The sequence below is a fragment of the Pseudopipra pipra genome, unplaced genomic scaffold (genome assembly GCF_036250125.1).
Source record: "Pseudopipra pipra isolate bDixPip1 unplaced genomic scaffold, bDixPip1.hap1 HAP1_SCAFFOLD_84, whole genome shotgun sequence".
In the NCBI taxonomy this organism is placed as follows: domain Eukaryota; kingdom Metazoa; phylum Chordata; class Aves; order Passeriformes; family Pipridae; genus Pseudopipra; species Pseudopipra pipra.
The window spans coordinates 19924-43888 of NW_026991225.1; the positions used below are offsets into that span (position 1 = coordinate 19924).

General features: G+C 63.7%; 4 protein-coding genes across 4 annotated transcripts; all 4 read left to right on the forward strand.

Moving 5' to 3' along the window:
- Positions 1-967: 967 nt before the first annotated feature.
- On the forward strand, positions 968-6502 carry LOC135408896 (uncharacterized). The gene is made up of 3 exons (XM_064643829.1): positions 968-1288; positions 1415-2935; positions 6203-6502. The coding sequence occupies exons 1-3, from the start codon at positions 1217-1219 to the stop codon at positions 6500-6502; spliced, it is 1893 nt and encodes a 630-aa protein (XP_064499899.1). The 5' UTR covers positions 968-1216.
- LOC135408897 (uncharacterized) lies at positions 6463-11997 on the forward strand. Its single transcript, XM_064643830.1, has 3 exons — positions 6463-6783; positions 6910-8430; positions 11698-11997. Exons 1-3 carry the CDS (start codon positions 6712-6714, stop codon positions 11995-11997), a joined length of 1893 nt encoding a protein of 630 aa, XP_064499900.1. The 5' UTR covers positions 6463-6711.
- Positions 11958-17492, forward strand: LOC135408898 (uncharacterized). The gene is made up of 3 exons (XM_064643831.1): positions 11958-12278; positions 12405-13925; positions 17193-17492. The coding sequence occupies exons 1-3, from the start codon at positions 12207-12209 to the stop codon at positions 17490-17492; spliced, it is 1893 nt and encodes a 630-aa protein (XP_064499901.1). The 5' UTR covers positions 11958-12206.
- LOC135408899 (uncharacterized) lies at positions 17453-22987 on the forward strand. The gene is made up of 3 exons (XM_064643832.1): positions 17453-17773; positions 17900-19453; positions 22688-22987. Exons 1-3 carry the CDS (start codon positions 17702-17704, stop codon positions 22985-22987), a joined length of 1926 nt encoding a protein of 641 aa, XP_064499902.1. The 5' UTR covers positions 17453-17701.
- Positions 22988-23965: the final 978 nt, after the last annotated feature.

Below are 23965 nucleotides of genomic sequence, written 5' to 3' on the forward strand. Positions count from 1 at the left end.
GAAGAAAACCCACAGCCAAGCTGGAGCACTGGGCAGGAGGGGAGCTGAGTTTCCTTCCAGCGCCAGGCATGGGCAGAGCCCTGGCACCTTCAACGGTGCAGCCCCACAGTCAATGGCCCAGCTCTCCCATCAGAAGGCCTCCCCTGTGGGCAAAGGTTCTGACTCCGCCCAACTTTTCCTGCTGGACCTCCAGGCCGTCGCCAAGGCCATTGGAAGCTCGCAGTGGGCAGCGGGCAGGGGCAGCAGTGGAGGCAGTGCTGCCAGTGGCCCCGAGCCCCCAGGATGGGGCCTGATGGCAGTGGCTCTGGGACATCTGCAGCCTCCTAGAGCTGTGCCAAGGGCAAGAAATCTGAGAGCAAGCGGTGTCCCACGGGGAAGAAAGAAGGAGAAAAAGCTGTCTCAGGAAAGCAGGAAAGCCAGCCAAGGGCACGCTGTCTGGGTTGGGCCCTTGTAGCCGGCCGTGTTGCTGAAGCCCCGCACTGGTTGCCAGGAGGGGCCCAGTTCCCCCAGCAGTGTGGGCAGAGACGCTGAGCTGCACAGCACGTGTCCTGCCCCCGCAAGTCCCCAGGACCCCCCGTTGTCCCAAAGTGGGTTCTTTCCCGCTGAGTGCAAGAGGCCGATCCACACACACGCGGTCGAGGGGTTTGCTTTATTGCCAGTTGTGCACAGAAGGGCGTGCTGGTTGGCAATCCCGAAACCTTCGCAAGGCAATTCGAGCCACAAGTGACTTGTCTCTCCGAGCCTGGGACATCCCGCGGCCACGGCTGGCTGCCCAGGGCGGTGGCAGCGCCAGCTGCGGGATGCAGACAGGGCTGAAGTGCGGGGAGGCCGCGGGCAGCGGGGCCGTGCGGGAGCTGTTGGCTGGGGCCGGCTGGAGCGTCTGTGAGGGGAAAGCGGGGGAGCCTTGTGCCGGGCACAGGCGGTTGCAAGTAGTTGCAGCCAGCCGCAGCCAGTTGTGCGCCCCCTGCGCTGCCGTCCTCGGGGCGCCGGGAAACGGCCCATTGTGACAGCGGCGGCGCGTTGCCGGGCCCTTTGTGATGCGGGGCCTCCTTGGGCCCGCGGGCCATTGTGACAGCGCGGGGCCCCGCCCTGCCCGGGAGGCTATTTAGGAGGGCAGAGCCCTGCAGTACCCTCTTTCTCCCAGGAGAGCATCTGTCTCACGAGGCAGCATCTCTCTCGGGGACCTCAGCGGCAGAGGAAGTAGCCGACGCGGAAGATGTGGACGACGAAGAAGTTCACCGACTTGCAGCCACGCAAGTGGCTGTCGAGCTGGCAGAGGAAGCACAAGGTGAAGGATGGGGGAGCAGAGAGCTGCCTTGGGGCCAGGGCTGGGCTTGTGGGCACGGAGGGGCCTGCCGTGCCATGGCAACCGCCTGCCTCTCACAGCGCCTTCTCCTCCTCCTCCTCGCCGCAGGTGGACAACTGGCAGACGCAGGCAGCAGCGCAGGAAGAGGAGAAGAGCGCCTCTTCTGCTGCTGCCGCAGCTGAGCAGGTGAGAGCAGCAGGGGCAGAGAGCCAGGCAGCTGCCCCACGCAGCCCCAGAGGCCGCGGCCGCGCTGTGCTGGGCACCCTGCAGCGCGTGGCACGCGCCGCCCGCAGCAGGCTGGCGGTTGGGATGCGGCGACGTGGCCAGAAGCCGGAGCCACAGAGGGAGGTGGAACAAGGTAGGGAGGCAGCCAGAGCAGGAACATCCGCAGCAGCAGGGTCAGAGAGGCAGGACTCTGCCCTGCAAAGCCCCTGCTGTCCCCCCAGCCCCTTCCCAAGCCATCTGGAAGCCCTCCGTGGGCAGTGGGCCGGGGCAGCAGCGGGGGCAGTGCTGCCAGTGGCAGAGAGGGAGGACCAGGCCTGCTCCGAGGACGAGAGCCTCTGGGACATCTCCAGCCTCTTCGAGCTGTCAACGGGGGATGAAAGCCCAGAGGAAAGCTGGAGCAGTGGGCAAGAATGTAGCTCAGGGTCCCTCCCGTGCCAGGCATGGGCAGAGCCCGGGAGCTCTCAAGCAGGCACAACCCCAGTCCACGGCCCAGGGCTCAGTCTCACAAGCCCTTCCACCAGGGCAAAGACCCCCACCCCGGACGGCTTTCCAGACCGCTGCGCCCTCAGCCCCTTGCCAAGTGACCTGGAAGCTCTCAGTGGGCAGTGGGCAGGGACAGCAGCCGAGGCCGTCCTGCCAGTGGCAGCGAGCGAGGATGGGGCGTGCTGCGAGGAGCTCTCAGACATCTGCAGCCTCCTAGAGCTGCCCCAAGAAGAACGCAGCGGAGACCAAAGGTGGAGGAGGAGAGAAAAGAGGCTCCCCGTGCCCATGCCACGGGAGGCATGGTCAGAGCCCTGGGGCCTTCAAGTGCCCACAGCGACAGCCCGTGCCCCAGTTCGCCCGTGCCTCGGCAGCCCTTCCACCAGGCCACAGGCCCCGAGCCCGGACGCCTGCCCCCCCAGCCCCTCGCCAAGCCAGCTGTCAGCTCCCAGTGGGCAGTGGGCAGGGCTCCCGCACGTCTCCAGGGAGTCCCGAGGGCAAGAAAACGCAGACCCACCGCTGTCCCCGGAAGAAGACAGCCACGGCGAGGAGCTGTCAGAGAACAAAGGGCAAGGCGTCCAAATATACACCATCTGGGTCAAGCCCTCCCTCATTCCGGTGCTGCTGGAGCCTCAGCCTGCTGGCCCGGAAGGGCCCAAATGTCCCTGCGTCATCTGCGCAGAGGCGGCCCAAGAGGCAGTCGGGGACCCGCGCGGCACATCTCCTGCCCCGGCGGGTCCCAGGCACAGCCGGCCAACGGCTGCTGCCCCGCAGCGCCCCACAGGCTGCTGCCCCGCCGTGCTGGACACGCTGCAGCGCACGGCACGTGCCACCCTGAGCAGGATCACAGCTGTGATCCGGCGACGGGGCCGGCGGCCGGGGGAACAGCAGCACCCGGCTCAAGGCATGGATGCAGCCATGCTGGCAACAGCCCCAGCAGCAGGGGCAGAGAGCCAGGCAGCTGCCCTGCGCGGCCCCTGCCGCCCCCCCAGCCTCTCGCCGGGCCAGCTGGAAGCTGGCAGGGGGCAGCGGGCAGGGGCAGCAGCAGAGACGGTCCTGCCCCTGCCACAGAGCCAGGAGGGGGCCTGCTCTGAGGATGAGAGTCTCTGCGACATCTCCAGCCTCTTAGAGCGCTGCCAAGGGCAAGAAAACACAGCCCGAAGCTGGAGTACTGGCGGAGCAAGTAGCTCTGGCTCCCTCCCGTCTGAGGAGTGGGCAGAGCCCTGGGACTCTTCCTCAGCCACCTCCACCTCCACCTCCACGGACTGAGCTGCTGGGGGCAGGCTGGCACGTGGCCTTACCACCTGCAGCTGCACTTGAAGGAAGAGGCCTTTTTCCAACGAGACAAAGCCCAAAGAAGAACTTGGGGCAACTGCAGACCCTCAGGGGGGCCACTTGCTGGGAGGACGACTTGCTGGCGTGGGACGGACAGTCTTTGGAGCGCTGGCAAGTCAAGCCCTCACCTACAGCTCTCTCAGCACAGCGGCCCTCTCTCTTCAGGGAGGCACTCTGGGCTCTGGGCAGGGCGTTCCGCTGGCCCTGCCTGGCGGGATGGGATGGCGGCTCCCAAGCTGTGGTGGTGACCAGACTGACATCCACCTGATGGCCGGTCACCAGTGGTGTCGCCCAGGGCTCAGTGGTGGGGCCAGTCCTGCTGGTCTCTTGGCTCGGATTGCCCTTTGCCCAGTCCTCCAGGACTTCACCTGACTGCCACCATTGCTCCAAAACCATGGGCAGTGGACTAGCCCCTTTGTCTGCCAGCTCCCTCAGGACCTGGGGATGAACCTCAGCGGGTGCCTTGTGCACATTCAGGTTCCTTACACGCTCTCCAACCTGATCCTCTGCTGCAGGGGACTTGGGCTCTTCTTCTGCCAGTCCCTGCCTTTGCCTTTCTCCACTCGGGCGGCGTGGCTGGAGCGCTTGCTGTCCAAGGCTGAAGCACAGAAGGCATCGAGAGCCTCAGCCTTCTCTTTGTGCCGGACAGCCACGTCTGCCAGTTCCTTCTGGAGAGGGCCCACCTTATCCCTAGTCCGTCTTTAGCAAGATAGCTGTAGAGGCCCTTCCTGTTCTCCTGAAGAGCTCCGGCCAGACTCCAGTCGAGCCGGGCCTTGGCTTTCCCACCCTTGTCCCCAGCTTCCCTCCCCTTGTCCCCATCCTCCCAGGCCACCTGTCCTTGTTTCCGTTCCCCGAAATAGGAAGAAGTCCCCTTAAGTTTTTTAGGTTAAAGTAGGGGTAGGGAAGAATTAGTCGAGTTAAGTTGCGTAGGATAAAGTAGGGCTAGGTGTTAGCAGTGCTCTCCACTGGAATTTCAAAGGACAAGCTAAAGGCCGCCTCATGCTTTCTAGTCCCGTTTCATGACCAAAATGACAAAGGGTGCTTTAGCATGGGCGCTGACCTAGGAGAGCCTAGTATTTAAGATAGACTTGTGGAAGTTTAAAATAAAGATTGGTTTGGAAAGAAAAGGCTCAGGAAGGTTGTGTTTTGAAAGCGAATAATATTTGGGGGTTGGGCTAGGACTTGTTCCTTAGGCAGCTGAGCTGTGTCCCTTGGTGCGGGTGTGTGCAATAGAGCTGTCCTGGAGGCTGAAGGCAGCCCAGGGACGTCTGTAAGCAGAGCTGGGGAACAGCCAGCGAGTGGGTCTTCCTTTCTTGGAAGTAGAAGTTAGTTTTTCAGGATCTCCCGAAGTTCGTGTGTTGCTGCCCTCCCTTTTAGAAGGAGGAGTTCTTGGAAGAGGTGTCTTGCGGGGCTGGGCCGCTGCTAAAGGACAACAGAATATCTAGATGCCTTTCTTGAAATAAAACTAGTGGTTTGATCCACAAGCAGCGCTGGTGGTTCTTTTGGTCAGGCTGTAGTCCTTGATTTGGGGGCAAGAAAGCCTCCTGAAGACCCAAGGCTTTTAGTTGCTGGGGCCGGCGTGCGTTGGGTGGGGCGAAGGAGAAGGGCGCTGCCTGGGGTGGGAGGGATGCGTGGAGGAGAGGGGGAAGTCCTGCTGCGGGCTGGGGCAGAGTGGCCACACGGGGCTGGGCCTGTGAGTGGGGGGATCCCGGCCGGCGGTGCCAGAGGGGACTGAGCAAGTCAAGTGTGTCCGTGTGGGGAATGGAGAGGTGGAATGGCAGGAGGGTGAAAGGATGCCCTGCCCCAATGCAGCCCCTTGGAGCCTCCTTGGGAGGCTCTTGGAGCTGCTGCCTGGAGCAGCTGAAGTCCGAAGCAGCCCGGGAGCACCGCCCCACAGCACAGCCCCCGCAGCCCCTAAGCCAGTCTGAGAATGGCTGGCACCCTGGAAGCGCTGCCTGAGGGGCGGCAGTGGCCACAGGAGGCCAGAGCAAAGAAAAGCAGCACCAGGCGGCCCTTTGGTGCTGGTGGCTCTGGCCTCTGGGGATTGGTGTTAGGTGGATCTCCCCCGGATCTAGGAGTGCTAGCTAGGATGTTCTACCCTCTGGTTACTTTGTTTCCATCTGCATGCTGCTAGAGCTGTCCCAAAGGGGAAGAAAACCCACAGCCAAGCTGGAGCACTGGGCAGGAGGGGAGCTGAGTTTCCTTCCAGCGCCAGGCATGGGCAGAGCCCTGGCACCTTCAACGGTGCAGCCCCACAGTCAATGGCCCAGCTCTCCCATCAGAAGGCCTCCCCTGTGGGCAAAGGTTCTGACTCCGCCCAACTTTTCCTGCTGGACCTCCAGGCCGTCGCCAAGGCCATTGGAAGCTCGCAGTGGGCAGCGGGCAGGGGCAGCAGTGGAGGCAGTGCTGCCAGTGGCCCCGAGCCCCCAGGATGGGGCCTGATGGCAGTGGCTCTGGGACATCTGCAGCCTCCTAGAGCTGTGCCAAGGGCAAGAAATCTGAGAGCAAGCGGTGTCCCACGGGGAAGAAAGAAGGAGAAAAAGCTGTCTCAGGAAAGCAGGAAAGCCAGCCAAGGGCACGCTGTCTGGGTTGGGCCCTTGTAGCCGGCCGTGTTGCTGAAGCCCCGCACTGGTTGCCAGGAGGGGCCCAGTTCCCCCAGCAGTGTGGGCAGAGACGCTGAGCTGCACAGCACGTGTCCTGCCCCCGCAAGTCCCCAGGACCCCCCGTTGTCCCAAAGTGGGTTCTTTCCCGCTGAGTGCAAGAGGCCGATCCACACACACGCGGTCGAGGGGTTTGCTTTATTGCCAGTTGTGCACAGAAGGGCGTGCTGGTTGGCAATCCCGAAACCTTCGCAAGGCAATTCGAGCCACAAGTGACTTGTCTCTCCGAGCCTGGGACATCCCGCGGCCACGGCTGGCTGCCCAGGGCGGTGGCAGCGCCAGCTGCGGGATGCAGACAGGGCTGAAGTGCGGGGAGGCCGCGGGCAGCGGGGCCGTGCGGGAGCTGTTGGCTGGGGCCGGCTGGAGCGTCTGTGAGGGGAAAGCGGGGGAGCCTTGTGCCGGGCACAGGCGGTTGCAAGTAGTTGCAGCCAGCCGCAGCCAGTTGTGCGCCCCCTGCGCTGCCGTCCTCGGGGCGCCGGGAAACGGCCCATTGTGACAGCGGCGGCGCGTTGCCGGGCCCTTTGTGATGCGGGGCCTCCTTGGGCCCGCGGGCCATTGTGACAGCGCGGGGCCCCGCCCTGCCCGGGAGGCTATTTAGGAGGGCAGAGCCCTGCAGTACCCTCTTTCTCCCAGGAGAGCATCTGTCTCACGAGGCAGCATCTCTCTCGGGGACCTCAGCGGCAGAGGAAGTAGCCGACGCGGAAGATGTGGACGACGAAGAAGTTCACCGACTTGCAGCCACGCAAGTGGCTGTCGAGCTGGCAGAGGAAGCACAAGGTGAAGGATGGGGGAGCAGAGAGCTGCCTTGGGGCCAGGGCTGGGCTTGTGGGCACGGAGGGGCCTGCCGTGCCATGGCAACCGCCTGCCTCTCACAGCGCCTTCTCCTCCTCCTCCTCGCCGCAGGTGGACAACTGGCAGACGCAGGCAGCAGCGCAGGAAGAGGAGAAGAGCGCCTCTTCTGCTGCTGCCGCAGCTGAGCAGGTGAGAGCAGCAGGGGCAGAGAGCCAGGCAGCTGCCCCACGCAGCCCCAGAGGCCGCGGCCGCGCTGTGCTGGGCACCCTGCAGCGCGTGGCACGCGCCGCCCGCAGCAGGCTGGCGGTTGGGATGCGGCGACGTGGCCAGAAGCCGGAGCCACAGAGGGAGGTGGAACAAGGTAGGGAGGCAGCCAGAGCAGGAACATCCGCAGCAGCAGGGTCAGAGAGGCAGGACTCTGCCCTGCAAAGCCCCTGCTGTCCCCCCAGCCCCTTCCCAAGCCATCTGGAAGCCCTCCGTGGGCAGTGGGCCGGGGCAGCAGCGGGGGCAGTGCTGCCAGTGGCAGAGAGGGAGGACCAGGCCTGCTCCGAGGACGAGAGCCTCTGGGACATCTCCAGCCTCTTCGAGCTGTCAACGGGGGATGAAAGCCCAGAGGAAAGCTGGAGCAGTGGGCAAGAATGTAGCTCAGGGTCCCTCCCGTGCCAGGCATGGGCAGAGCCCGGGAGCTCTCAAGCAGGCACAACCCCAGTCCACGGCCCAGGGCTCAGTCTCACAAGCCCTTCCACCAGGGCAAAGACCCCCACCCCGGACGGCTTTCCAGACCGCTGCGCCCTCAGCCCCTTGCCAAGTGACCTGGAAGCTCTCAGTGGGCAGTGGGCAGGGACAGCAGCCGAGGCCGTCCTGCCAGTGGCAGCGAGCGAGGATGGGGCGTGCTGCGAGGAGCTCTCAGACATCTGCAGCCTCCTAGAGCTGCCCCAAGAAGAACGCAGCGGAGACCAAAGGTGGAGGAGGAGAGAAAAGAGGCTCCCCGTGCCCATGCCACGGGAGGCATGGTCAGAGCCCTGGGGCCTTCAAGTGCCCACAGCGACAGCCCGTGCCCCAGTTCGCCCGTGCCTCGGCAGCCCTTCCACCAGGCCACAGGCCCCGAGCCCGGACGCCTGCCCCCCCAGCCCCTCGCCAAGCCAGCTGTCAGCTCCCAGTGGGCAGTGGGCAGGGCTCCCGCACGTCTCCAGGGAGTCCCGAGGGCAAGAAAACGCAGACCCACCGCTGTCCCCGGAAGAAGACAGCCACGGCGAGGAGCTGTCAGAGAACAAAGGGCAAGGCGTCCAAATATACACCATCTGGGTCAAGCCCTCCCTCATTCCGGTGCTGCTGGAGCCTCAGCCTGCTGGCCCGGAAGGGCCCAAATGTCCCTGCGTCATCTGCGCAGAGGCGGCCCAAGAGGCAGTCGGGGACCCGCGCGGCACATCTCCTGCCCCGGCGGGTCCCAGGCACAGCCGGCCAACGGCTGCTGCCCCGCAGCGCCCCACAGGCTGCTGCCCCGCCGTGCTGGACACGCTGCAGCGCACGGCACGTGCCACCCTGAGCAGGATCACAGCTGTGATCCGGCGACGGGGCCGGCGGCCGGGGGAACAGCAGCACCCGGCTCAAGGCATGGATGCAGCCATGCTGGCAACAGCCCCAGCAGCAGGGGCAGAGAGCCAGGCAGCTGCCCTGCGCGGCCCCTGCCGCCCCCCCAGCCTCTCGCCGGGCCAGCTGGAAGCTGGCAGGGGGCAGCGGGCAGGGGCAGCAGCAGAGACGGTCCTGCCCCTGCCACAGAGCCAGGAGGGGGCCTGCTCTGAGGATGAGAGTCTCTGCGACATCTCCAGCCTCTTAGAGCGCTGCCAAGGGCAAGAAAACACAGCCCGAAGCTGGAGTACTGGCGGAGCAAGTAGCTCTGGCTCCCTCCCGTCTGAGGAGTGGGCAGAGCCCTGGGACTCTTCCTCAGCCACCTCCACCTCCACCTCCACGGACTGAGCTGCTGGGGGCAGGCTGGCACGTGGCCTTACCACCTGCAGCTGCACTTGAAGGAAGAGGCCTTTTTCCAACGAGACAAAGCCCAAAGAAGAACTTGGGGCAACTGCAGACCCTCAGGGGGGCCACTTGCTGGGAGGACGACTTGCTGGCGTGGGACGGACAGTCTTTGGAGCGCTGGCAAGTCAAGCCCTCACCTACAGCTCTCTCAGCACAGCGGCCCTCTCTCTTCAGGGAGGCACTCTGGGCTCTGGGCAGGGCGTTCCGCTGGCCCTGCCTGGCGGGATGGGATGGCGGCTCCCAAGCTGTGGTGGTGACCAGACTGACATCCACCTGATGGCCGGTCACCAGTGGTGTCGCCCAGGGCTCAGTGGTGGGGCCAGTCCTGCTGGTCTCTTGGCTCGGATTGCCCTTTGCCCAGTCCTCCAGGACTTCACCTGACTGCCACCATTGCTCCAAAACCATGGGCAGTGGACTAGCCCCTTTGTCTGCCAGCTCCCTCAGGACCTGGGGATGAACCTCAGCGGGTGCCTTGTGCACATTCAGGTTCCTTACACGCTCTCCAACCTGATCCTCTGCTGCAGGGGACTTGGGCTCTTCTTCTGCCAGTCCCTGCCTTTGCCTTTCTCCACTCGGGCGGCGTGGCTGGAGCGCTTGCTGTCCAAGGCTGAAGCACAGAAGGCATCGAGAGCCTCAGCCTTCTCTTTGTGCCGGACAGCCACGTCTGCCAGTTCCTTCTGGAGAGGGCCCACCTTATCCCTAGTCCGTCTTTAGCAAGATAGCTGTAGAGGCCCTTCCTGTTCTCCTGAAGAGCTCCGGCCAGACTCCAGTCGAGCCGGGCCTTGGCTTTCCCACCCTTGTCCCCAGCTTCCCTCCCCTTGTCCCCATCCTCCCAGGCCACCTGTCCTTGTTTCCGTTCCCCGAAATAGGAAGAAGTCCCCTTAAGTTTTTTAGGTTAAAGTAGGGGTAGGGAAGAATTAGTCGAGTTAAGTTGCGTAGGATAAAGTAGGGCTAGGTGTTAGCAGTGCTCTCCACTGGAATTTCAAAGGACAAGCTAAAGGCCGCCTCATGCTTTCTAGTCCCGTTTCATGACCAAAATGACAAAGGGTGCTTTAGCATGGGCGCTGACCTAGGAGAGCCTAGTATTTAAGATAGACTTGTGGAAGTTTAAAATAAAGATTGGTTTGGAAAGAAAAGGCTCAGGAAGGTTGTGTTTTGAAAGCGAATAATATTTGGGGGTTGGGCTAGGACTTGTTCCTTAGGCAGCTGAGCTGTGTCCCTTGGTGCGGGTGTGTGCAATAGAGCTGTCCTGGAGGCTGAAGGCAGCCCAGGGACGTCTGTAAGCAGAGCTGGGGAACAGCCAGCGAGTGGGTCTTCCTTTCTTGGAAGTAGAAGTTAGTTTTTCAGGATCTCCCGAAGTTCGTGTGTTGCTGCCCTCCCTTTTAGAAGGAGGAGTTCTTGGAAGAGGTGTCTTGCGGGGCTGGGCCGCTGCTAAAGGACAACAGAATATCTAGATGCCTTTCTTGAAATAAAACTAGTGGTTTGATCCACAAGCAGCGCTGGTGGTTCTTTTGGTCAGGCTGTAGTCCTTGATTTGGGGGCAAGAAAGCCTCCTGAAGACCCAAGGCTTTTAGTTGCTGGGGCCGGCGTGCGTTGGGTGGGGCGAAGGAGAAGGGCGCTGCCTGGGGTGGGAGGGATGTGTGGAGGAGAGGGGGAAGTCCTGCTGCGGGCTGGGGCAGAGTGGCCACACGGGGCTGGGCCTGTGAGTGGGGGGATCCCGGCCGGCGGTGCCAGAGGGGACTGAGCAAGTCAAGTGTGTCCGTGTGGGGAATGGAGAGGTGGAATGGCAGGAGGGTGAAAGGATGCCCTGCCCCAATGCAGCCCCTTGGAGCCTCCTTGGGAGGCTCTTGGAGCTGCTGCCTGGAGCAGCTGAAGTCCGAAGCAGCCCGGGAGCACCGCCCCACAGCACAGCCCCCGCAGCCCCTAAGCCAGTCTGAGAATGGCTGGCACCCTGGAAGCGCTGCCTGAGGGGCGGCAGTGGCCACAGGAGGCCAGAGCAAAGAAAAGCAGCACCAGGCGGCCCTTTGGTGCTGGTGGCTCTGACCTCTGGGGATTGGTGTTAGGTGGATCTCCCCCGGATCTAGGAGTGCTAGCTAGGATGTTCTACCCTCTGGTTACTTTGTTTCCATCTGCATGCTGCTAGAGCTGTCCCAAAGGGGAAGAAAACCCACAGCCAAGCTGGAGCACTGGGCAGGAGGGGAGCTGAGTTTCCTTCCAGCGCCAGGCATGGGCAGAGCCCTGGCACCTTCAACGGTGCAGCCCCACAGTCAATGGCCCAGCTCTCCCATCAGAAGGCCTCCCCTGTGGGCAAAGGCTCTGACTCCGCCCAACTTTTCCTGCTGGACCTCCAGGCCGTCGCCAAGGCCATTGGAAGCTCGCAGTGGGCAGCGGGCAGGGGCAGCAGTGGAGGCAGTGCTGCCAGTGGCCCCGAGCCCCCAGGATGGGGCCTGATGGCAGTGGCTCTGGGACATCTGCAGCCTCCTAGAGCTGTGCCAAGGGCAAGAAATCTGAGAGCAAGCGGTGTCCCACGGGGAAGAAAGAAGGAGAAAAAGCTGTCTCAGGAAAGCAGGAAAGCCAGCCAAGGGCACGCTGTCTGGGTTGGGCCCTTGTAGCCGGCCGTGTTGCTGAAGCCCCGCACTGGTTGCCAGGAGGGGCCCAGTTCCCCCAGCAGTGTGGGCAGAGACGCTGAGCTGCACAGCACGTGTCCTGCCCCCGCAAGTCCCCAGGACCCCCCGTTGTCCCAAAGCGGGTTCTTTCCCGCTGAGTGCAAGAGGCCGATCCACACACACGCGGTCGAGGGGTTTGCTTTATTGCCAGTTGTGCACAGAAGGGCGTGCTGGTTGGCAATCCCGAAACCTTCGCAAGGCAATTCGAGCCACAAGTGACTTGTCTCTCCGAGCCTGGGACATCCCGCGGCCACGGCTGGCTGCCCAGGGCGGTGGCAGCGCCAGCTGCGGGATGCAGACAGGGCTGAAGTGCGGGGAGGCCGCGGGCAGCGGGGCCGTGCGGGAGCTGTTGGCTGGGGCCGGCTGGAGCGTCTGTGAGGGGAAAGCGGGGGAGCCTTGTGCCGGGCACAGGCGGTTGCAAGTAGTTGCAGCCAGCCGCAGCCAGTTGTGCGCCCCCTGCGCTGCCGTCCTCGGGGCGCCGGGAAACGGCCCATTGTGACAGCGGCGGCGCGTTGCCGGGCCCTTTGTGATGCGGGGCCTCCTTGGGCCCGCGGGCCATTGTGACAGCGCGGGGCCCCGCCCTGCCCGGGAGGCTATTTAGGAGGGCAGAGCCCTGCAGTACCCTCTTTCTCCCAGGAGAGCATCTGTCTCACGAGGCAGCATCTCTCTCGGGGACCTCAGCGGCAGAGGAAGTAGCCGACGCGGAAGATGTGGACGACGAAGAAGTTCACCGACTTGCAGCCACGCAAGTGGCTGTCGAGCTGGCAGAGGAAGCACAAGGTGAAGGATGGGGGAGCAGAGAGCTGCCTTGGGGCCAGGGCTGGGCTTGTGGGCACGGAGGGGCCTGCCGTGCCATGGCAACCGCCTGCCTCTCACAGCGCCTTCTCCTCCTCCTCCTCGCCGCAGGTGGACAACTGGCAGACGCAGGCAGCAGCGCAGGAAGAGGAGAAGAGCGCCTCTTCTGCTGCTGCCGCAGCTGAGCAGGTGAGAGCAGCAGGGGCAGAGAGCCAGGCAGCTGCCCCACGCAGCCCCAGAGGCCGCGGCCGCGCTGTGCTGGGCACCCTGCAGCGCGTGGCACGCGCCGCCCGCAGCAGGCTGGCGGTTGGGATGCGGCGACGTGGCCAGAAGCCGGAGCCACAGAGGGAGGTGGAACAAGGTAGGGAGGCAGCCAGAGCAGGAACATCCGCAGCAGCAGGGTCAGAGAGGCAGGACTCTGCCCTGCAAAGCCCCTGCTGTCCCCCCAGCCCCTTCCCAAGCCATCTGGAAGCCCTCCGTGGGCAGTGGGCCGGGGCAGCAGCGGGGGCAGTGCTGCCAGTGGCAGAGAGGGAGGACCAGGCCTGCTCCGAGGACGAGAGCCTCTGGGACATCTCCAGCCTCTTCGAGCTGTCAACGGGGGATGAAAGCCCAGAGGAAAGCTGGAGCAGTGGGCAAGAATGTAGCTCAGGGTCCCTCCCGTGCCAGGCATGGGCAGAGCCCGGGAGCTCTCAAGCAGGCACAACCCCAGTCCACGGCCCAGGGCTCAGTCTCACAAGCCCTTCCACCAGGGCAAAGACCCCCACCCCGGACGGCTTTCCAGACCGCTGCGCCCTCAGCCCCTTGCCAAGTGACCTGGAAGCTCTCAGTGGGCAGTGGGCAGGGACAGCAGCCGAGGCCGTCCTGCCAGTGGCAGCGAGCGAGGATGGGGCGTGCTGCGAGGAGCTCTCAGACATCTGCAGCCTCCTAGAGCTGCCCCAAGAAGAACGCAGCGGAGACCAAAGGTGGAGGAGGAGAGAAAAGAGGCTCCCCGTGCCCATGCCACGGGAGGCATGGTCAGAGCCCTGGGGCCTTCAAGTGCCCACAGCGACAGCCCGTGCCCCAGTTCGCCCGTGCCTCGGCAGCCCTTCCACCAGGCCACAGGCCCCGAGCCCGGACGCCTGCCCCCCCAGCCCCTCGCCAAGCCAGCTGTCAGCTCCCAGTGGGCAGTGGGCAGGGCTCCCGCACGTCTCCAGGGAGTCCCGAGGGCAAGAAAACGCAGACCCACCGCTGTCCCCGGAAGAAGACAGCCACGGCGAGGAGCTGTCAGAGAACAAAGGGCAAGGCGTCCAAATATACACCATCTGGGTCAAGCCCTCCCTCATTCCGGTGCTGCTGGAGCCTCAGCCTGCTGGCCCGGAAGGGCCCAAATGTCCCTGCGTCATCTGCGCAGAGGCGGCCCAAGAGGCAGTCGGGGACCCGCGCGGCACATCTCCTGCCCCGGCGGCTCCCAGGCACAGCCGGCCAACGGCTGCTGCCCCGCAGCGCCCCACAGGCTGCTGCCCCGCCGTGCTGGACACGCTGCAGCGCACGGCACGTGCCACCCTGAGCAGGATCGCAGCTGTGATCCGGCGACGGGGCCGGCGGCCGGGGGAACAGCAGCACCCGGCTCAAGGCATGGATGCAGCCATGCTGGCAACAGCCCCAGCAGCAGGGGCAGAGAGCCAGGCAGCTGCCCTGCGCGGCCCCTGCCGCCCCCCCAGCCTCTCGCCGGGCCAGCTGGAAGCTGGCAGGGGGCAGCGGGCAGGGGCAGCAGCAGAGACGGTCCTGCCCCTGCCACAGAGCCAGGAGGGGGCCTGCTCTGAGGATGAGAGTCTCTGGGACATCTCCAGCCTCTTAGAGCGCTGCCAAGGGCAAGAAAACACAGCCCGAAGCTGGAGTACTGGCGGAGCAAGTAGCTCTGGCTCCCTCCCGTCTGAGGAGTGGGCAGAGCCCTGGGACTCTTCCTCAGCCACCTCCACCTCCACCTCCACGGACTGAGCTGCTGGGGGCAGGCTGGCACGTGGCCTTACCACCTGCAGCTGCACTTGAAGGAAGAGGCCTTTTTCCAACGAGACAAAGCCCAAAGAAGAACTTGGGGCAACTGCAGACCCTCAGGGGGGCCACTTGCTGGGAGGACGACTTGCTGGCGTGGGACGGACAGTCTTTGGAGCGCTGGCAAGTCAAGCCCTCACCTACAGCTCTCTCAGCACAGCGGCCCTCTCTCTTCAGGGAGGCACTCTGGGCTCTGGGCAGGGCGTTCCGCTGGCCCTGCCTGGCGGGATGGGATGGCGGCTCCCAAGCTGTGGTGGTGACCAGACTGACATCCACCTGATGGCCGGTCACCAGTGGTGTCGCCCAGGGCTCAGTGGTGGGGCCAGTCCTGCTGGTCTCTTGGCTCGGATTGCCCTTTGCCCAGTCCTCCAGGACTTCACCTGACTGCCACCATTGCTCCAAAACCATGGGCAGTGGACTAGCCCCTTTGTCTGCCAGCTCCCTCAGGACCTGGGGATGAACCTCAGCGGGTGCCTTGTGCACATTCAGGTTCCTTACACGCTCTCCAACCTGATCCTCTGCTGCAGGGGACTTGGGCTCTTCTTCTGCCAGTCCCTGCCTTTGCCTTTCTCCACTCGGGCGGCGTGGCTGGAGCGCTTGCTGTCCAAGGCTGAAGCACAGAAGGCATCGAGAGCCTCAGCCTTCTCTTTGTGCCGGACAGCCACGTCTGCCAGTTCCTTCTGGAGAGGGCCCACCTTATCCCTAGTCCGTCTTTAGCAAGATAGCTGTAGAGGCCCTTCCTGTTCTCCTGAAGAGCTCCGGCCAGACTCCAGTCGAGCCGGGCCTTGGCTTTCCCACCCTTGTCCCCAGCTTCCCTCCCCTTGTCCCCATCCTCCCAGGCCACCTGTCCTTGTTTCCGTTCCCCGAAATAGGAAGAAGTCCCCTTAAGTTTTTTAGGTTAAAGTAGGGGTAGGGAAGAATTAGTCGAGTTAAGTTGCGTAGGATAAAGTAGGGCTAGGTGTTAGCAGTGCTCTCCACTGGAATTTCAAAGGACAAGCTAAAGGCCGCCTCATGCTTTCTAGTCCCGTTTCATGACCAAAATGACAAAGGGTGCTTTAGCATGGGCGCTGACCTAGGAGAGCCTAGTATTTAAGATAGACTTGTGGAAGTTTAAAATAAAGATTGGTTTGGAAAGAAAAGGCTCAGGAAGGTTGTGTTTTGAAAGCGAATAATATTTGGGGGTTGGGCTAGGACTTGTTCCTTAGGCAGCTGAGCTGTGTCCCTTGGTGCGGGTGTGTGCAATAGAGCTGTCCTGGAGGCTGAAGGCAGCCCAGGGACGTCTGTAAGCAGAGCTGGGGAACAGCCAGCGAGTGGGTCTTCCTTTCTTGGAAGTAGAAGTTAGTTTTTCAGGATCTCCCGAAGTTCGTGTGTTGCTGCCCTCCCTTTTAGAAGGAGGAGTTCTTGGAAGAGGTGTCTTGCGGGGCTGGGCCGCTGCTAAAGGACAACAGAATATCTAGATGCCTTTCTTGAAATAAAACTAGTGGTTTGATCCACAAGCAGCGCTGGTGGTTCTTTTGGTCAGGCTGTAGTCCTTGATTTGGGGGCAAGAAAGCCTCCTGAAGACCCAAGGCTTTTAGTTGCTGGGGCCGGCGTGCGTTGGGTGGGGCGAAGGAGAAGGGCGCTGCCTGGGGTGGGAGGGATGCGTGGAGGAGAGGGGGAAGTCCTGCTGCGGGCTGGGGCAGAGTGGCCACACGGGGCTGGGCCTGTGAGTGGGGGGATCCCGGCCGGCGGTGCCAGAGGGGACTGAGCAAGTCAAGTGTGTCCGTGTGGGGAATGGAGAGGTGGAATGGCAGGAGGGTGAAAGGATGCCCTGCCCCAATGCAGCCCCTTGGAGCCTCCTTGGGAGGCTCTTGGAGCTGCTGCCTGGAGCAGCTGAAGTCCGAAGCAGCCCGGGAGCACCGCCCCACAGCACAGCCCCCGCAGCCCCTAAGCCAGTCGGAGAATGGCTGGCACCCTGGAAGCGCTGCCTGAGGGGCGGCAGTGGCCACAGGAGGCCAGAGCAAAGAAAAGCAGCACCAGGCGGCCCTTTGGTGCTGGTGGCTCTGACCTCTGGGGATTGGTGTTAGGTGGATCTCCCCCGGATCTAGGAGTGCTAGCTAGGATGTTCTACCCTCTGGTTACTTTGTTTCCATCTGCATGCTGCTAGAGCTGTCCCAAAGGGGAAGAAAACCCACAGCCAAGCTGGAGCACTGGGCAGGAGGGGAGCTGAGTTTCCTTCCAGCGCCAGGCATGGGCAGAGCCCTGGCACCTTCAACGGTGCAGCCCCACAGTCAATGGCCCAGCTCTCCCATCAGAAGGCCTCCCCTGTGGGCAAAGGCTCTGACTCCGCCCAACTTTTCCTGCTGGACCTCCAGGCCGTCGCCAAGGCCATTGGAAGCTCGCAGTGGGCAGCGGGCAGGGGCAGCAGTGGAGGCAGTGCTGCCAGTGGCCCCGAGCCCCCAGGATGGGGCCTGATGGCAGTGGCTCTGGGACATCTGCAGCCTCCTAGAGCTGTGCCAAGGGCAAGAAATCTGAGAGCAAGCGGTGTCCCACGGGGAAGAAAGAAGGAGAAAAAGCTGTCTCAGGAAAGCAGGAAAGCCAGCCAAGGGCACGCTGTCTGGGTTGGGCCCTTGTAGCCGGCCGTGTTGCTGAAGCCCCGCACTGGTTGCCAGGAGGGGCCCAGTTCCCCCAGCAGTGTGGGCAGAGACGCTGAGCTGCACAGCACGTGTCCTGCCCCCGCAAGTCCCCAGGACCCCCCGTTGTCCCAAAGCGGGTTCTTTCCCGCTGAGTGCAAGAGGCCGATCCACACACACGCGGTCGAGGGGTTTGCTTTATTGCCAGTTGTGCACAGAAGGGCGTGCTGGTTGGCAATCCCGAAACCTTCGCAAGGCAATTCGAGCCACAAGTGACTTGTCTCTCCGAGCCTGGGACATCCCGCGGCCACGGCTGGCTGCCCAGGGCGGTGGCAGCGCCAGCTGCGGGATGCAGACAGGGCTGAAGTGCGGGGAGGCCGCGGGCAGCGGGGCCGTGCGGGAGCTGTTGGCTGGGGCCGGCTGGAGCGTCTGTGAGGGGAAAGCGGGGGAGCCTTGTGCCGGGCACAGGCGGTTGCAAGTAGTTGCAGCCAGCCGCAGCCAGTTGTGCGCCCCCTGCGCTGCCGTCCTCGGGGCGCCGGGAAACGGCCCATTGTGACAGCGGCGGCGCGTTGCCGGGCCCTTTGTGATGCGGGGCCTCCTTGGGCCCGCGGGCCATTGTGACAGCGCGGGGCCCCGCCCTGCCCGGGAGGCTATTTAGGAGGGCAGAGCCCTGCAGTACCCTCTTTCTCCCAGGAGAGCATCTGTCTCACGAGGCAGCATCTCTCTCGGGGACCTCAGCGGCAGAGGAAGTAGCCGACGCGGAAGATGTGGACGACGAAGAAGTTCACCGACTTGCAGCCACGCAAGTGGCTGTCGAGCTGGCAGAGGAAGCACAAGGTGAAGGATGGGGGAGCAGAGAGCTGCCTTGGGGCCAGGACTGGGCTTGTGGGCACGGAGGGGCCTGCCGTGCCATGGCAACCGCCTGCCTCTCACAGCGCCTTCTCCTCCTCCTCCTCGCCGCAGGTGGACAACTGGCAGACGCAGGCAGCAGCGCAGGAAGAGGAGAAGAGCGCCTCTTCTGCTGCTGCCGCAGCTGAGCAGGTGAGAGCAGCAGGGGCAGAGAGCCAGGCAGCTGCCCCACGCAGCCCCAGAGGCCGCGGCCGCGCTGTGCTGGGCACCCTGCAGCGCGTGGCACGCGCCGCCCGCAGCAGGCTGGCGGTTGGGATGCGGCGACGTGGCCAGAAGCCGGAGCCACAGAGGGAGGTGGAACAAGGTAGGGAGGCAGCCAGAGCAGGAACATCCGCAGCAGCAGGGTCAGAGAGGCAGGACTCTGCCCTGCAAAGCCCCTGCTGTCCCCCCAGCCCCTTCCCAAGCCATCTGGAAGCCCTCCGTGGGCAGTGGGCCGGGGCAGCAGCGGGGGCAGTGCTGCCAGTGGCAGAGAGGGAGGACCAGGCCTGCTCCGAGGACGAGAGCCTCTGGGACATCTCCAGCCTCTTCGAGCTGTCAACGGGGGATGAAAGCCCAGAGGAAAGCTGGAGCAGTGGGCAAGAATGTAGCTCAGGGTCCCTCCCGTGCCAGGCATGGGCAGAGCCCGGGAGCTCTCAAGCAGGCACAACCCCAGTCCACGGCCCAGGGCTCAGTCTCACAAGCCCTTCCACCAGGGCAAAGACCCCCACCCCGGACGGCTTTCCAGACCGCTGCGCCCTCAGCCCCTTGCCAAGTGACCTGGAAGCTCTCAGTGGGCAGTGGGCAGGGACAGCAGCCGAGGCCGTCCTGCCAGTGGCAGCGAGCGAGGATGGGGCGTGCTGCGAGGAGCTCTCAGACATCTGCAGCCTCCTAGAGCTGCCCCAAGAAGAACGCAGCGGAGACCAAAGGTGGAGGAGGAGAGAAAAGAGGCTCCCCGTGCCCATGCCACGGGAGGCATGGTCAGAGCCCTGGGGCCTTCAAGTGCCCACAGCGACAGCCCGTGCCCCAGTTCGCCCGTGCCTCGGCAGCCCTTCCACCAGGCCACAGGCCCCGAGCCCGGACGCCTGCCCCCCCAGCCCCTCGCCAAGCCAGCTGTCAGCTCCCAGTGGGCAGTGGGCAGGGCTCCCGCACGTCTCCAGGGAGTCCCGAGGGCAAGAAAACGCAGACCCACCGCTGTCCCCGGAAGAAGACAGCCACGGCGAGGAGCTGTCAGAGAACAAAGGGCAAGGCGTCCAAATATACACCATCTGGGTCAAGCCCTCCCTCATTCCGGTGCTGCTGGAGCCTCAGCCTGCTGGCCCGGAAGGGCCCAAATGTCCCTGCGTCATCTGCGCAGAGGCGGCCCAAGAGGCAGTCGGGGACCCGCGCGGCACATCTCCTGCCCCGGCGGGTCCCAGGCACAGCCGGCCAACGGCTGCTGCCCCGCAGCGCCCCACAGGCTGCTGCCCCGCCGTGCTGGACACGCTGCAGCGCACGGCACGTGCCACCCTGAGCAGGATCGCAGCTGTGATCCGGCGACGGGGCCGGCGGCCGGGGGAACAGCAGCACCCGGCTCAAGGCATGGATGCAGCCATGCTGGCAACAGCCCCAGCAGCAGGGGCAGAGAGCCAGGCAGCTGCCCTGCGCGGCCCCTGCCGCCCCCCCAGCCTCTCGCCGGGCCAGCTGGAAGCTGGCAGGGGGCAGCGGGCAGGGGCAGCAGCAGAGACGGTCCTGCCCCTGCCACAGAGCCAGGAGGGGGCCTGCTCTGAGGATGAGAGTCTCTGGGACATCTCCAGCCTCTTAGAGCGCTGCCAAGGGCAAGAAAACACAGCCCGAAGCTGGAGTACTGGCGGAGCAAGTAGCTCTGGCTCCCTCCCGTCTGAGGAGTGGGCAGAGCCCTGGGACTCTTCCTCAGCCACCTCCACCTCCACCTCCACGGACTGAGCTGCTGGGGGCAGGCTGGCACGTGGCCTTACCACCTGCAGCTGCACTTGAAGGAAGAGGCCTTTTTCCAACGAGACAAAGCCCAAAGAAGAACTTGGGGCAACTGCAGACCCTCAGGGGGGCCACTTGCTGGGAGGACGACTTGCTGGCGTGGGACGGACAGTCTTTGGAGCGCTGGCAAGTCAAGCCCTCACCTACAGCTCTCTCAGCACAGCGGCCCTCTCTCTTCAGGGAGGCACTCTGGGCTCTGGGCAGGGCGTTCCGCTGGCCCTGCCTGGCGGGATGGGATGGCGGCTCCCAAGCTGTGGTGGTGACCAGACTGACATCCACCTGATGGCCGGTCACCAGTGGTGTCGCCCAGGGCTCAGTGGTGGGGCCAGTCCTGCTGGTCTCTTGGCTCGGATTGCCCTTTGCCCAGTCCTCCAGGACTTCACCTGACTGCCACCATTGCTCCAAAACCATGGGCAGTGGACTAGCCCCTTTGTCTGCCAGCTCCCTCAGGACCTGGGGATGAACCTCAGCGGGTGCCTTGTGCACATTCAGGTTCCTTACACGCTCTCCAACCTGATCCTCTGCTGCAGGGGACTTGGGCTCTTCTTCTGCCAGTCCCTGCCTTTGCCTTTCTCCACTCGGGCGGCGTGGCTGGAGCGCTTGCTGTCCAAGGCTGAAGCACAGAAGGCATCGAGAGCCTCAGCCTTCTCTTTGTGCCGGACAGCCACGTCTGCCAGTTCCTTCTGGAGAGGGCCCACCTTATCCCTAGTCCGTCTTTAGCAAGATAGCTGTAGAGGCCCTTCCTGTTCTCCTGAAGAGCTCCGGCCAGACTCCAGTCGAGCCGGGCCTTGGCTTTCCCACCCTTGTCCCCAGCTTCCCTCCCCTTGTCCCCATCCTCCCAGGCCACCTGTCCTTGTTTCCGTTCCCCGAAATAGGAAGAAGTCCCCTTAAGTTTTTTAGGTTAAAGTAGGGGTAGGGAAGAATTAGTCGAGTTAAGTTGCGTAGGATAAAGTAGGGCTAGGTGTTAGCAGTGCTCTCCACTGGAATTTCAAAGGACAAGCTAAAGGCCGCCTCATGCTTTCTAGTCCCGTTTCATGACCAAAATGACAAAGGGTGCTTTAGCATGGGCGCTGACCTAGGAGAGCCTAGTATTTAAGATAGACTTGTGGAAGTTTAAAATAAAGATTGGTTTGGAAAGAAAAGGCTCAGGAAGGTTGTGTTTTGAAAGCGAATAATATTTGGGGGTTGGGCTAGGACTTGTTCCTTAGGCAGCTGAGCTGTGTCCCTTGGTGCGGGTGTGTGCAATAGAGCTGTCCTGGAGGCTGAAGGCAGCCCAGGGACGTCTGTAAGCAGAGCTGGGGAACAGCCAGCGAGTGGGTCTTCCTTTCTTGGAAGTAGAAGTTAGTTTTTCAGGATCTCCCGAAGTTCGTGTGTTGCTGCCCTCCCTTTTAGAAGGAGGAGTTCTTGGAAGAGGTGTCTTGCGGGGCTGGGCCGCTGCTAAAGGACAACAGAATATCTAGATGCCTTTCTTGAAATAAAACTAGTGGTTTGATCCACAAGCAGCGCTGGTGGTTCTTTTGGTCAGGCTGTAGTCCTTGATTTGGGGGCAAGAAAGCCTCCTGAAGACCCAAGGCTTTTAGTTGCTGGGGCCGGCGTGCGTTGGGTGGGGCGAAGGAGAAGGGCGCTGCCTGGGGTGGGAGGGATGTGTGGAGGAGAGGGGGAAGTCCTGCTGCGGGCTGGGGCAGAGTGGCCACACGGGGCTGGGCCTGTGAGTGGGGGGATCCCGGCCGGCGGTGCCAGAGGGGACTGAGCAAGTCAAGTGTGTCCGTGTGGGGAATGGAGAGGTGGAATGGCAGGAGGGTGAAAGGATGCCCTGCCCCAATGCAGCCCCTTGGAGCCTCCTTGGGAGGCTCTTGGAGCTGCTGCCTGGAGCAGCTGAAGTCCGAAGCAGCCCGGGAGCACCGACCCACAGCACAGCCCCCGCAGCCCCTAAGCCAGTCTGAGAATGGCTGGCACCCTGGAAGCGCTGCCTGAGGGGCGGCAGTGGCCACAGGAGGCCAGAGCAAAGAAAAGCAGCACCAGGCGGCCCTTTGGTGCTGGTGGCTCTGACCTCTGGGGATTGGTGTTAGGTGGATCTCCCCCGGATCTAGGAGTGCTAGCTAGGATGTTCTACCCTCTGGTTACTTTGTTTCCATCTGCATGCTGCTAGAGCTGTCCCAAAGGGGAAGAAAACCCACAGCCAAGCTGGAGCACTGGGCAGGAGGGGAGCTGAGTTTCCTTCCAGCGCCAGGCATGGGCAGAGCCCTGGCACCTTCAACGGTGCAGCCCCACAGTCAATGGCCCAGCTCTCCCATCAGAAGGCCTCCCCTGTGGGCAAAGGCTCTGACTCCGCCCAACTTTTCCTGCTGGACCTCCAGGCCGTCGCCAAGGCCATTGGAAGCTCGCAGTGGGCAGCGGGCAGGGGCAGCAGTGGAGGCAGTGCTGCCAGTGGCCCCGAGCCCCCAGGATGGGGCCTGATGGCAGTGGCTCTGGGACATCTGCAGCCTCCTAGAGCTGTGCCAAGGGCAAGAAATCTGAGAGCAAGCGGTGTCCCACGGGGAAGAAAGAAGGAGAAAAAGCTGTCTCAGGAAAGCAGGAAAGCCAGCCAAGGGCACGCTGTCTGGGTTGGGCCCTTGTAGCCGGCCGTGTTGCTGAAGCCCCGCACTGGTTGCCAGGAGGGGCCCAGTTCCCCCAGCAGTGTGGGCAGAGACGCTGAGCTGCACAGCACGTGTCCTGCCCCCGCAAGTCCCCAGGACCCCCCGTTGTCCCAAAGCGGGTTCTTTCCCGCTGAGTGCAAGAGGCCGATCCACACACACGCGGTCGAGGGGTTTGCTTTATTGCCAGTTGTGCACAGAAGGGCGTGCTGGTTGGCAATCCCGAAACCTTCGCAAGGCAATTCGAGCCACAAGTGACTTGTCTCTCCGAGCCTGGGACATCCCGCGGCCACGGCTGGCTGCCCAGGGCGGTGGCAGCGCCAGCTGCGGGATGCAGACAGGGCTGAAGTGCGGGGAGGCCGCGGGCAGCGGGGCCGTGCGGGAGCTGTTGGCTGGGGCCGGCTGGAGCGTCTGTGAGGGGAAAGCGGGGGAGCCTTGTGCCGGGCACAGGCGGTTGCAAGTAGTTGCAGCCAGCCGCAGCCAGTTGTGCGCCCCCTGCGCTGCCGTCCTCGGGGCGCCGGGAAACGGCCCATTGTGACAGCGGCGGCGCGTTGCCGGGCCCTTTGTGATGCGGGGCCTCCTTGGGCCCGCGGGCCATTGTGACAGCGCGGGGCCCCGCCCTGCCCGGGAGGCTATTTAGGAGGGCAGAGCCCTGCAGTACCCTCTTTCTCCCAGGAGAGCATCTGTCTCACGAGGCAGCATCTCTCTCGGGGACCTCAGCGGCAGAGGAAGTAGCCGACGCGGAAGATGTGGACGACGAAGAAGTTCACTGACTTGCAGCCACGCAAGTGGCTGTCGAGCTGGCAGAGGAAGCACAAGGTGAAGGATGGGGGAGCAGAGAGCTGCCTTGGGGCCAGGGCTGGGCTTGTGGGCACGGAGGGGCCTGCCGTGCCATGGCAACCGCCTGCCTCTCACAGCGCCTTCTCCTCCTCCTCCTCGCCGCAGGTGGACAACTGGCAGACGCAGGCAGCAGCGCAGGAAGAGGAGAAGAGCGCCTCTTCTGCTGCTGCCGCAGCTGAGCAGGTGAGAGCAGCAGGGGCAGAGAGCCAGGCAGCTGCCCCACGCAGCCCCAGAGGCCGCGGCCGCGCTGTGCTGGGCACCCTGCAGCGCGTGGCACGCGCCGCCCGCAGCAGGCTGGCGGTTGGGATGCGGCGACGTGGCCAGAAGCCGGAGCCACAGAGGGAGGTGGAACAAGGTAGGGAGGCAGCCAGAGCAGGAACATCCGCAGCAGCAGGGTCAGAGAGGCAGGACTCTGCCCTGCAAAGCCCCTGCTGTCCCCCCAGCCCCTTCCCAAGCCATCTGGAAGCCCTCCGTGGGCAGTGGGCCGGGGCAGCAGCGGGGGCAGTGCTGCCAGTGGCAGAGAGGGAGGACCAGGCCTGCTCCGAGGACGAGAGCCTCTGGGACATCTCCAGCCTCTTCGAGCTGTCAACGGGGGATGAAAGCCCAGAGGAAAGCTGGAGCAGTGGGCAAGAATGTAGCTCAGGGTCCCTCCCGTGCCAGGCATGGGCAGAGCCCG